At 46.8% G+C, this 14016-nt stretch overlaps 1 protein-coding gene across 3 annotated transcripts in view; it reads right to left on the bottom strand.

Annotated features, from left to right (window-relative positions):
- The window catches only part of TP63 (tumor protein p63), a 107530-nt gene that overhangs the window by 60045 nt on the left and 33469 nt on the right, over positions 1-14016 (bottom strand). The window contains exon 1 of one of the 3 annotated variants that reach the window (XM_019472875.1): positions 10237-10412. The exons of 1 other annotated variant lie outside the window; for it this stretch is intronic. In XM_019472875.1, coding sequence (XP_019328420.1) covers positions 10237-10278 — 42 coding nt within the window. In that variant the 5' untranslated portion in view covers positions 10279-10412. Of the gene's footprint in view, positions 1-10236; positions 10413-14016 lie in introns of those variants that run through there. One more of the 3 variants, XM_009282361.1, reaches the window with a different exon arrangement.

Below are 14016 nucleotides of genomic sequence, written 5' to 3' on the forward strand. Positions count from 1 at the left end.
ACGGTAACCTTCGATGGTTATCAGTCATTTCAGACATGCAGCATTTTATTGTGTTGAGAGGGCAGCATTAGGCTGGACAGGATATCTGTCTGTCATCCACAGTGAAAGGCTGCAGACACTGTAACCACCAAAGTATGGCCATAGGGCACAAGGACAATGAATAATCAGGGTCAGAATAGCACCAGGAGTCCCAAATTCATCATTATTCTCAATAAAACCAGAATACATCAGCTTTCAGATACCAAGGTAAAATACTCCAGTTAGGTAGCATTTTAGTTAGAATGAGAAATTCAGATCATCTGCAAGTTAAATAAGTCAAGCAGTTAAACACACACAAAAAAAGAAAAAAGCCACACACACACACACACAAACCCCCCACACCCACTCTTTGAAGCGTGGTGCAACTACAGAATATAAGAATTCATAAGAAGAGTTATAGGAGGGCAAAGGGCAAATTAAAACAAGTTAGAGCAAGCAAAGGAAGACGGTTACACTGCAGCACGAGAGTCCCTATAGATTAAAAGGAAGATCTACTGGATTTTCTATTGTATTTGGCCATTTCGTCTGTCCAAATCAGGTCAGAAAACTGGGTGATGTTCTCAAAAGCCTGAGACACCAAACAGCAGGCCCAAGCAGCACCATCAACTGAGAAGCTTTCAAGATTGAGTGGGGAGTCAAGAGGACTGGCTGCCAAATCCCGATTATGCCCCAACTGCAGAGAACAAAGGGAGGCAGGGCTTTGCTTCACAACACTTTATTTTGTATATTAAAGCAGCTCCTGACCTGCACCAAGCTGGCATCGCCTGCACCCAAGGATCTGTTGGGGTTCAGTACAGCAGCACGCACATACCACCCTCCTTCTGCGGTACACAGCAGAAGCACAGTTTCACATCACTGCTGCAACTTACTCTTGAGATGAGCAGCAGGGTTTTTTTATGCTGTTTTCCAAAGATGCCAAGCTGTGCATACACCAAACCCAAAAGCTGGTCTTTGAGAGAGGGGTAGGGGGGTGTGTGTGTATACATACAGACACAATGTGCATGCAAAGGCAGTGCTTCTTCCACAGTGACTTCAATCCATCAGCCTTACAACCATCAAGAGTATTTTCCCCAACCATTTAAATCACGTTATCACATATTCTGCACACCCAGGATTTCCATAGGACTCCCTAAGTATGGGCCCTCCAATGTCTAACACCACAAGCAAATCCACTTTTTGGTACTTCCCTCCTTGTCCAATACTGCTGACTTCAGCAAACATTAAGATGCATGGTGCCATGGTCATTTAACGCAAGGCACAGCTTCAGAGATCTACGTTTGAGGCACTCAACTGGACAGGCTTTTCACTATCCAAACTGAGAAGTCAATAGATTTGTTGTTGTTATGGAATCACTCACATTAGCAGAAAGACGGGAACATTTTCTGCTCAAACAGAGCTTCCATAATTTTAGTGGTTGCTTCTTGCAATAAGGAAGTTAGCTAAGCTAACTGTAAGGCATTTCTAGTCATTTGCCTCCACAGTGACCCTGACTGCATGTGATTTTGGTAGCCAAAGACAGAAAGGGGTTCTTCCAGATTTTAGAGTAACAACATACCTACTAATTTCCATCCAATACCACGTTTAACTCCCTACCCCTCCAACTTGAACATTCACAGTTCAGACACGCAGCACAGTGGACTGACAAAGGCTGGTCTCAACAGTTTTCCCACCTTGAATATTCAAGTAGTAGTTTCCTGTTTGCAAAATATTACATCACACCTAGCCAGTGTATGTTCTAGTTTCCTTTAAGAACTTCTTGCACGCTTATCTGCTGCTGAAAGAGGGTGGAGGGAAATTCACTCATCTACTTAGCTCTAGTCAATCACCACCACTGCTCCTCAAGGAGTCAATTCTTATGCTTTGGATAAAATGCAGAGTGAACAAACTGCAGCAGTGAGGAATCACAGTAAAGGCTTGCAGAGGCTATTGAGGATCTCAGACACACAACTTAAAAATTTGCAGAATCCAAATTTTACAGAACAGTCAGAATTTTATTCTTTCCTTTGAGCAACCACTCCCACAAGAAATATTTTGTGATGCACAACCAAGACATCACGATGTTACCTAAAAAAAAAAAAAACCACCACCACCAACCAAAAAACAAACCACCAAAACCCAAGCAAAATGATGAAATACTTTAAATCATTTCCCATGCAGCAGAGAGATCCACTTGCTGACTTGACACTTTCTTTGGCAGCATGCTTAAGTCCTATGAAGTTATGGGCTGAGATAGCGCATCCACCTATTCCTTTTGTTCTGTTCACCTCCGCTCCTGAGGCATCGCGCACCAGCCCTGTGCATCAGATCCCCCACGCAGCTGAACTGCAGCTCTGTAGCACAGGGATTTCTGCCTCAGCAGCTCAGCTGAACAGCCCAGCGCTGCACCTCCTCCCCTCTCCCCATTCCCAGAAGTCGGCAAGATTCTTTGTATTTACTTCCTAGATGTGGATTAAAACTGAAAGATTCATATCTGCCGAGACACAATCCATCCCTTTCATTCCCAGACACTACCCCACCATAAAATATTTCCCCTTCCCTCCCTAAACTGGGCGTTTCCTCCCACTCTCTTGCCCTTGGTAAAAACATTCATCTTCTTGCCATCTTGAGGAAGTTGGACTCATCTCAAATTTCACCAGGTCCCCTTGTATACCACTTCCCAAAGTCCTTGGGGGGAAGTTTAATCCGGATCCAAACTCTGGAATCAATCCCAAGAGGCTGCTGGGCTCCAATCAATGCATTAATTTTCAAGCATGCTCAGCCTTGCCACTTGGGTCCACTTCCAAACAGAGCGGACGACTGAGCACAAGCCCAGAAATACATCACACCTCGAGCCATCTACTCTAGATACTAACACACACATCCTGGTTAAAACACTGCTCCTTTAGTTGTACCATTAAGACTCCAGGTGAAACAGCAGCGGCAGGGGATTTGCAAGATACAAGATATCACTGAGTGTTCTTGGATCAACTCCCAAATTACTCAAACCTAGTACAAGTTAAAAAAGAAAACAAAACACATATCCCACGTTTTTGTTGCTTGCTTGTGCATGGAGTTCATAACAACGGTCAGTAATTTCAAACAAAATCACCAAGTTTAGATTAAAGTTCCCAAAGAGGATTCAAGTTTACTTTGCCAACTCCAAGGAACTAAAGCTTTCACATGTCTTATCCGAGACCTCCTGAATACTCATTTCTTACTGATTTTGCTCCTTATATCAGAATCTTTACAGAAATAAACCCCCAATTGTCTTAAATCTCATCCTGCTCTGTTTGCTCCTTGCACAGAGCAATTGCAAGCAGCTAAGCTAAACCTGGAAAGCCTCCCATAGGCTCTTCCTTAGAAGAGAGTTGGGACTCTCCCCCAGGAGCCAGTCTGTTTATAAGAAATAGGTTCACCCCTACGTTTCACTGCACTTCCTTCTCAGTAGCTCACGGCCAAATCACAACCTGCAAACTCTGGGCTGTTCTACTAAGGCTTTATCCCATGGTTTGCCCCGACTGGAAAGCAGCTCTAATCTTTCCGACAGTTACAGCATCTTCTCCCAACACAGCAAAGCTCTGATGGGAAGCTCCATTCGGGAGACTAAAGACTGGAAGATTTCTCAAAAATCATTTAATACTATAACTGAAGGAACCAAAACAAAACAGGAAGTTTTTGAAGAACAGCAAGTTTATTCATTTGGAGAGACCCACCCACATGCCTAACCATGGCTGAGCTCACGTATCACTCTAAGATCATGGCCTCGGTTAGCTGTCAAGGGACTGCAAGGCGACCACGGCACCGAGACAGCAGAGAATCTAGAAAACACGTGCAAGTGAAAAAAGTTGAACCTCAACACCCTTGGAGAGAAATTTTTTTCCTCTTTATTCCACTTGATACCAAAAGTGACTTGACACTAATCCAGGCCAAGCAGCACAAATAAAGAGCTTGAGCTCACTTCTCTGCTGGAGATGATGGAGTGAAGTGTTGCTGTTGGTATATGAGAAGCTCCTCTTCTTTCTGATGATTTATGCAACCTCACTTTAAAAGAGTTGCATTCATTTTATTGCCTACTCTGCACATTCTCAAGAGGCGTTGGAGGCAGTGCCAGAAAAATAACAGGGCTTAACAGTGTCTAGCGCAAATCCACCAGTGCAAGAGCTGCTTTCTGAAGCGTTTCCAGATTTTTTTTTTCAGTGAGAACATTTTGTAAATAGAATTTAAAGTTTGCCTTGAGCCAGGCAACACCCGCTTTTATTCAGCCCTTCATGATAATGAAATAAGTAGTTTCTCCACTAGTTATAGCCAACATCTTCCAGAGGAAAGCAAGCGCAAAGCGCATGGTTTACATCCTCTCGCATCCCACATCCACAGCTTTCCTGTTGCAGATACCATGTCTTCCTCGTGGAACTAGTGAAGCTTCTGTCTCACAGAAAAAAAACCCGTGATTGGAAATAAACCCTTCCGCTAGGCATAACTTGGCAGACGCAACCCAAACTGTCGCCACCAGATGGGTTGAAACACACACAAGGCAGACAAAGCTTCCTTCTGTTGTTTCTCTACACTCAGGGACAGGGAGAAAAGAAAAGCAATTTCACTTGACTTAAAACCGTTACTTCGTTATTAAAATAGACAAAGTAAAAAAAAAAAAAAAAGAAAAACAGCTCCTGAGGGTGCTAGGCAATAACATAACTGGGCTTGTATCAGAAGAAATCAGAGAATTCAGGTGTTGGTGACATTGTGGAAGATTCAAGCCATCAGACTGGTAAAAATAACCAGTCAAAACAGCTGTTCTTGTATTCCCCAAGGAGTAATCCTGAACAGAAAGTATATGGATAATTTTGTCCTGTCTCAACTGAGGCCAACTTACAGCAAACAAAAATGGATCATCAGTTACAACCACCGGTTCAAGATGTAAGACGTCCTCGCTGCACTGCAATGGCAGATCTTTTCTATCTCTCACAGTGAAAACCTTTTCATTCTAGAAAATATCTAGCACTACTTTCTTGCCAAATAGAGCAAGCTAACAATTTGCCAGAAACTGAGAAGATCCCCTGTCCCTAATTTCAGGCTGCTATTAACCCTCAATTTTGAGCACAGAAAACTGTAAAACAGAGATGCAATTTCCAATCTGATGTTCAGTGTAATTGCTTTACTGTGCAAACCATAAAACGTGTGTTACTGAGTGGTAATAACACTTTACACATAGCCAAACTATCCTGGTTTCTGCAGAAGTATTGCACACCACACACTGAGAAGTTAAAGTGTGCAGACAGACAGAACGTCATCAGGTTTCATTTTTGTCTATTAAAGGACACACTCATTCATTCTTTCCACCCACATGCAGCTTACAATCACTTATTTCTGGGCTACACCCACAGCCTTAGACTGGTGAGGTCCAGTCCTTCCAACTAAAGCAGAGAAAGGATTTCTCCAGGTAACACCTCTGATTCACTGCTCAACATGGGGTCACATTACCTCTACTATCAAGACTGATATCACCAAAGCTTTTTGGTACCCTATTACAAGACAGCAGAAGACCATCCATGCCATGACAATCCTGCTCCGATAACAAGTTGTTGGACACTTGTTGGAAACACACTCAACTCTTGCCCCTCCCTGCGTTTCTCCCCCAGAGCGGTCCTCTTGTTTCAGCTGGGAGGGAGATGGGAGCACATGGCAAGAGGCAGGTCTCAGCTTCTCACTGCCCAGCTCTCTAGACTACTTCAACATCTTCATTGGTAGACCCAAACAGAGCGGTAGCATCCGCTTAGTCTCTCCAAACAAAAGATACAGGCATATACAAGTCTACCTTAGCTTTCCTATTTCAGGGTAATCTTTGCAACTGGATTGCAGTTTTAATACCTCTCAGAGAAAAGGTACCTGGTTGTACAGGGCCTCTACATCCTTGCAGAAGACCTTAGCAGCCCAAGGATAAAGACATGTGCCTCACAAGCCTGCACAGATGATGTCACATGACAAAAACTTCAGTCCCTTAAATGTAATTACAGCAAAAATGAAGGATGGATACGCAACAAGTGTAGCTGGACACCATCAAGGAACACAACCCCCAGTGCATCTCCCTATTTCTTGCTCCTAATGAGAGACCGTGCCCAAACGTGTGGAGTGTTGATACCATTTCAATAAACAGAAGCCACTGAAAGCAGGCGCTCATACCTGAACCCTGCACAGCTCAGGGAGAGGTTTCCTCCTGGAGATCAGGAGTTGTCTGCCTACTCGGAGCCAGCAGAACCCTGAGACATCGTCACAAACAGGAGGAGGAAGGACCAGTAGAGAGGTTCAGTTTTAGCCAAAACCTTCCTTGAGAAACTCATTAGGCTTCATATAGCATCTATCCAAGTGCTTTCATCTTGGGGTAGGACGAGATGTGGGGTGTAGAGGGTACCTCACAGATGAGCTCCCTGGTACCTCCAGACTGGAGGAAGGGAGCAGGTGTGCTGCTGCTCTCCTGGGCAGTGACCATGCAGTGTCCCTCAGAGACCACTTCCTTCGCCCCGGGTTTGGCTGAGGGACACAGAGGAGGGGTGGCAGGAGGGGAAAAGCCTTTGCGGAATGCAATTGGGGCGACTGCTGCCATGTGGCGCTGCCATGTGGCAAAACCAGCACCAGAGGGACCACGGCTTTGACCTCTTTGGTGGTTCACAGCCAAATCCAGGCTGACAGCAAGGGTAATAAACCCCAGTCACACTTTTATTGCACAACAATGAAGCTGATGGTCAAAAGTGAGCTACAGCTCAATTCCCAGATTCCTTAACCTTAAACTAAGGTTTGCTGAACCAATGACCCAAATAGGTGCAAGAAATGTTCCTCTCACTGAGGAGGTTGAGCTCCCTCAGGACATCCTTCCAGGCCACCCCAGAGACCCACATGTCTGCTCCTGCAAAGAGGAAGGACTCACATCCAGGGCACTACAGTTCAAACACATGCATCTGAATTATTATTTAAAAAGCTAAGAGGGAAAAGAAAAACAAAACCAAAAATGCAGCCTTCTGAACAGGCTATCCTAACCCTCAAAGATATTTGCAGCAATCTGTATACAGTTTCTTAATTTCCAGTGTGAAGGAATGCTGCCAAAAAAGCCATAAAGCAGAGCACAGGATGTTTTAGTATAGAACTTTTTTCCCCCACTCCCCTTGCAAAACTATGATAAAAATCTTAACGGAAAGAGATTCTTTAATTTGTCTCTCTCCCACAAAGAGCAGGAAGATCTTTGGGAAGGCTGAAGGATATAATCAGAAGTCACGGCACATATTTCTTATCAGTGTTTGAACAAGATGTGTTTCTTCTTTAGGCAATGCTTTAATTTGATTTTAGCAAACACTCCAAACTCTGCATCATCATCTCAGCCAAACTGCAGGAGAATCCAGAGTCCCCAAAGGGAATCTCTATCGCTCTCATCCTCCCCTCCCAACACCTAGGAAACTTGGACAAGACTGGACAAACTTGCAGGTACCCTCTTCACACCCAATTTTGTGCATGCTCCACCACAAACATTTGCGCACAACACCTAAAATGCCAGATGTGGAGATGAGGTAGAAAGACACAATGAGATCCAAAGGGTTCCTGTTCATCAGCACCTCATCACCCCATTATAACCGCCCCAACGTTTCTCTCCTTTTCACATCTCCTACTCATAAACACACAGGAATGGATCTCCAGGGTCATCAAGTCCAGTGCTCTGCCAACAAAGAGCTTAATTGTTCTTATAGTCAACCCAGATCAAATGCTAGGTTAGATTAAGCTGGAAAAGTGGTTGGGGCAGGTTCCACCTCCGGCCTTTTAGGGCTGTGATTCACTTCAACACCCTTCTCCCCTCTCTCAGCTTTTCTCAACCAGATTTTGCCCATTTGGGAGGAACTCCTCATCTCACCATGGCATTTGGCACCGTGCTTGCAGGCATGGGTGCCGTAGGGCCACGGGCGATGGTGCGAGCTCGCCACCCTGACCACGAAGCCCGCACCAGGGCTTGCGCAAGGGCCGGTTCCCAGGCTGTGGGGTAGAGTGTGCCGCACCACCGGTGGGTATGGAGGGCAAGAGCTCGGCATCTGCAAGCGGGCAGCGAGCATCCTGGGGTGCCTGGACAAAGCACCCTGAGAGATGGGCTTTGGGTAGGAGAGCGGACAGTCCCCTCCATTTTAAAATTTTATTTCAATGGGGGGAAAAAAAAAGTTTACTTCCCCCCCTTTTGTCTGTTTTTAAACCCAAACTATAGTCTATACCAAGCTTTTCATGAGCTGGTATGGCCGCCTTCTGCCCAATCCAGCAACAGCTCTAAAATCTGAACTCCAGCAAGCACCAGTTGCAACAAATTGCTACTTCGATTTCCACACTGAGTGCTTTTTTTACCCCCCCCCCCCCCCTCTCTCTTTCTCTTCTCCCCCCCCCCCCCCCCTTTCTTTTTGAAAGGAAACCATGCCAAAACCCACATCTTGTTTTCAAGGTTAGGATGGGCGAGGTTCATCATCACCAATATATTTTGATTGAGCATTAACAAGTTTCCACCTCGAGTCAAGTCGTTAGAAAGTCTGCTCTTTCTCAGAAATAAAGGCAAGTCAATGCTAATCAGGTTTTTTTTCCCTCAGCGTACAACGCTTCGCTGGATGGACAAAGTCAGTGCACCATGTTCAAATCCAAGAAGGGGAAGGGGGGGTGGGGGGAAAATCAGAGCTAAAGCTTTTTTAAAAAACCTCCCCTGACAGCAACAGTGATGAGCGGCATTTAAGCAGAGCGAGAATGCTCCTGAGCGCATCGCTTCTGACAGATGAGCCCAGCAAGTCAACCATAGGGACTCCACAGCCCCACCACTGCTATTCAGCGAAAGTTGATCAGATAGCAGCAGACAAATAACGCTGAGCAAACACTCCAAGAAGCGCTCTCTCCGCATTTAAGAGTTTATAATTAACCTAGGAAAAAAGAGTCACCAATTTGGGTCTTCTGTGCGGCGGCAGCAGCTAGGAACCGAGCGCACGCTGGGTGTTCGCACTCCCTGCAGAAGGGGGGGACGGGGAAAGCACACCGGTTTCAGTTTACCCCTCACTCTCCCCGAGTCGCAAACCTGCCATCCCAGGCGTGCAAGCCCCGAGCGTACTTTTAACAGGCTTTTCCTTGCCAGCTATCGCATCTCCTAGCTGTGCTCTTGGCTTTGCAATTCCTATTTTGTTTTCTTTTCCAAGTGGCTGAGCTTCTGTCTGCTTCAGGTCTCGTACCCCATGCCCTCCACTTGAAGCATTTTCACCAGGAATACACACACGCACGCACACACGCAGACAGAGGAGCTTTTGCTGCATTGCCATTCTGATGACTGTCAACACAGCTGCTGTCTCCGCTGGAATGTAAACCAATATTGTCGTTCTCCCTCAACCCCAGGTAACTTCCTCAAAGATTTGCACAGCATGTGGCAATTCTCTCCACTTCCACCTTACAAAGCATTGACCCAGTTGGTTAAAAGCAATTAAATTTAAAAAAAAAAAAAAAAAAAAAATCAAAGCTACATCTGAAGTTTGTGTTCCACTCACACCCATGCAGTGCAAAAGGGCTGTAGAAAGCAAGATGCATCCATTGTACAGACACTCATCCTCATATAATAAGTTTAGACAAACAGCCTGTATAAAATATCTTGCTTCTGCTGCAAGTCATGAGGCAAGGTATTAACAGCACTGAGTAAAAGAGTTATTGGTGTGGACGCTAATGCAACATTTGCAGCAGAGAACCTTTGTTTGCATATTATTTTACTTAAAAATGTAACCTAAGAAGGGGTTTATAATGCATTTTTTTGCTATTTCCTAGATACCACCCACTTTTAACAACAAGCAGCAATTTTGGCAATAAAAGACTAGCAAATGAGTTATAATGCAGTCAACACAGATACTGTTCAGACTGCTACAGGAACGCAATCCGTATGCATTGCCCACAGTAAGCGACTGCTTTGCCTTGCTTCCCCAATGAAAGAACATTATGTTTGGCTGATCAAGGTTCCCAAAACAAATTCGCTGTCCCAAATGTAAAGATTCAAAGTTCACTCCCATTCCAGTATCTAGCCCAGCAAACTCCGCTTCCCATTGTAAAGTGCAAAAGTTTCAAAAAACAAACGTATATTCCACACCTAACTTCAGGACTACAGGGGTGAAGAAGTCGCACACGTTCACTAAAAATAAATAATATATTAAAGATATGATAGCCCAAACCTAGAATCCTTACCTCGCTATACTGGGACTGGGCATTGTTTTCCAGGTACAACATGTTAGCAGTCAAATTGATCAGTGCTGCTGTTCTTTCTTCTGGCTCCAGGATTTTGACAAACACCTCCCACCCCCTAGAAGACCCTAAAAATATGTGATGCTACTTGGAAGATAACAGGACTCGGAGTGTGCCTCTCTGCATAATTGAAGTTTCCCTTATATACCTAACTATAGGCAAGGAGGAGGAGGTGGGGCTCTCCTGCCTTACCTGTCCAATCTGTCAAAGTGCCACCTGGAGTCCTCCACTCCAATGGAGAGAGGCCTCTCCCAGCTCATTAAGTAGTTAGAATTCCTTATCACCAATCTCTAAAAAGCAAAGGGAAGGGAAGGGGGGGAAACGACAAGAGAGAGAGAGAGGGGAAAGGAAACTATAAAAGAGAGAGAGGAAAAAAAGAAAGGAAACTAACTTTCCCCTGTCCCTTTTCTACAAGTTTGGGAACTCAAAAGACAGCCATGGAGTTGCTCCAAAGGAGCCGCTCCAAGAAACTTCCATGTATTTATTTTCCGAGAAGACTCCAGGGTTTTCTTCAGGCACAGGCTTTGCTGCTACCAAAGCCCAAAACGTTCGGGAAGGGAATCGAGATGCAACGCTCGAGACCGGTGGTGCAGTAACACAGCCGAGCCTCTGGCTGCTGCAGCATGCAGGTTTTGGATAAAACCCACAAGGAGCTTTCTGAGAAGCAATCGCTGTTTCATGCACCGTAATCCAGCTACATGCTCTGTCATCTGTGTGCTCTCATCCATGCTTACAGGCAAGAGGTCCTGTGTTTGCAGGACATCACTCCAGCTACCTTTTTTTCCCTCCTTTGCAAATGCTTCTAACTCACTCCATGGTTAATAAGCCTTAAAATAATCTCACTTACAAACAGGAAATGTTAAAAAAAAAAAAAGCAACTCGGCCAAAGGGACTTACGATTTTGCATTAATATATGGGAGAAGTTGTTGGGTACTGCTCAGTAAAAACCACCTGGACGCTGTGTCCACAGCAAAGTAAAGATTTTGAAAAGACAGAAAGGAAAAACACTGACTCCTTAGCCCACTCAGAGTCATTCTGTGGGAGAACAGAGTGAGCAGACAGGCAGATCAGAAAGGCCCCGCTGTGATTTTACTCTGAACGAGCAGACAAAATTCCCCGTCCTGCGCTGGTGTCCCGAGCGCAGACCCCCAGGAGCGTGCCGGCGGTGCGAGGTCTGGGCTGCGGCGGCACCAGCTGCCCTCCGAGAGCAGAGCTGGCCCACCCCGAACCACTCTGAAATGCCTCGCTGCAAGGGGTCCGCCGTCGTCTCGCCGAGCGAGCAGGATGCACGGCGAGAACAAAAGCCGGCTCGTTTTGCCTGCTCCCAAAGAGCAGGGTAAGCGCCATCGAGCAAGGGGAAACAAAACACCTTTTTAAAGAGGTGGGGAGGGGGGGGGGAGAGAGGACGGCGAGAACAAAAGCCGGCTCGTTTTGCCTGCTCCCAAAGAGCAGGGTAAGCGCCATCGAGCAAGGGGAAACAAAACACCTTTTTAAAGAGGTGGGGAGGGGGGGGAAGAGAGGAAACCAAACATCCAGATCAGAGTGTGGCCGCCTGCCCTCCCAGACTAATGACAGCGCTTCAGACTTTTATTTGAGAACCTGTGGTGAAGCAGACCGGTGCCCAATTGCTGACTACCCGCACAAACTGCGAGCGCTCGCAGCGAACACCGAACCTCCCGCCACGGGTGGTGAGCGACGGACCCACGGGTGCTTTGCAAGGGGGAGAGGGGTCCCCCGCAGGGCTGAAACCCATCCACAGCCTCAACACCTCCGTGCAGCCGAGCCCCTGCCCAGGAGCTGCTACTGCTCCCCGCCATGCCGACTCCCTCCCCTTTGGGCATCATTTAACCCAACTCCTCTGAGCACACAGGGAGGGGACTCGAGGTTCACAGGGAGCTGAAACTAAGCAGGCTGTGCCGCTCAAGGTACTAATGGCTCTCTAGGCTGCCTTCTCCAGCACACGGCAGCAGAAGGAGCCACCACTGACTTCCTGCCAAGGACACTGCAAGCTTGCACCTGCCTCTCTCCACACTGGAGACGCAGAGAATTCGCAAAACTGCTACGAATAAAATGGTGCAAAAACCATCTTCATGCAGGAACCGATACCAGAGCAAACACAGAGCGGAGGATCGCAGTGCTCTCCCTACCCTGCAACAGCTCCTTGCCACGAGAAGCCGTGTAGGTGTCTCATTTAGCTCTAACCCTGTGAGCACAGCTGGGCACAAGAGCAAAAGGTTGCAAGCATTTCCAGTGCACCTTCCTGATTCCTCCTTGCTGAACATGACGCGAGGAGGTGCTTCCAGGAACGGGCTGCAGGGAGGAGCACAGAGCCCTCCCCAGCCAAGGGAGGGCCCTACCTACCACCACCAGCAACATCCCAGCTCAGGCTGGGGCCACGTGCACCTCCAGCACTCCTGAACTACCAGCAAGAGCCCACTGAGCACACAGCGGGTTTCCTACATCACAAGAACAACTCAATAGACCACTGCCACAGCCCCTTCCCCTCCTCTCCATCTTCCCCGGCATCACCTAACACCAGGGGCTTACGCCTGGTGCGCTTACCTGGTCTCACCCGAGATGGGTACAAGCCAAAAAGCCACACAAGCGCTAATCTGGAGATACAGGCAAGGTTTGCAGGGAGCAGCCACAGCACCGCTAGCCAAACGGGTCACTTTGCAACACCACTGCAAAGCTTGCATGGAGCTGGACATCAAGCTGGACGTCACCTGTGGATTTTCTGCTAATAGGGAGGAAAAGTTATGCTGTGCTCAGAGGACCATTTTGACCCCTGAATAGTCAGGTTTTTGATACTGGCCCATGAGTTCAAAAGCTATGGAGGGGAAGAAAAGAGGAGGAAGAGGAACATACATCGATCTCCCAACCTCAGCAAGTCATTGCAAAAATCTTTTACTAGCTGTACTATGAAACTCAGAAGATCCTCCTTTTCCAAGTCATTAATGCAGCATTGTTGTGTTGGGTATCTGCTATCTTCTGTCCCACAGGTGGCTGGAGGTGGTTGTGGGTGAAGCAACACCCAGATGCACTATGCACAGATATGTGGAAGTTTATCCAAAGAGATCTGCATGTCAAACATGAGGAGAAGTGTATATAGCATGAATAAATTGACACGTCAGCACAAATCCCTGCCCTCTGTACACAGCCCCAACCTGGCTCAGTGTTTCAGAGGCATTAGCCTGTGCGGTCGCCTTGAAGTGGATGCTGGACAAGTGGCTTTTTGCAAATCAGTCATCCACAAGTGACACAAAGGAGGCCACCACCGCCCTAACAGGGGTGGCAGGAGGTAACAGAGCATGCACAAGACACTGCGCCCACCAACACTGATGCAGCCCGGGCACAGGTATACCCCTCTCATCACCCCAGGGCCCCAAACTTCGTTTCACTGGCTTCAGACCTAGATGCACCCCCCTCATAAGATGCTTCCCCCTGTCCCATGGGCTGGTGTTGTCCCTCGATTATTCATACAGTCACTGATGGCACAAGGGAAGAGTAAAGGCTTGATCACTCGTCTTTCTACCTTACCATAAGAAAAGCTGGAGTCTTATTTGATTCTCTCCTTTTGCAGATGCAAAAATTTCACATAGATGAGTCTCCAACAACCTAATAGCAGCAAGGCAGCATCTCTTAGAGGCTCTCGGAGGGAAACTTGACCCCCTGAAATAGCGTATGCTTAAATGGCTGAGTCACAGAACCAAAGGGACACCC

This window comes from Aptenodytes forsteri, unplaced genomic scaffold, assembly GCF_000699145.1.
Source record: "Aptenodytes forsteri isolate BGI_AS27 unplaced genomic scaffold, ASM69914v1 Scaffold404, whole genome shotgun sequence".
NCBI lineage: Eukaryota > Metazoa > Chordata > Aves > Sphenisciformes > Spheniscidae > Aptenodytes > Aptenodytes forsteri.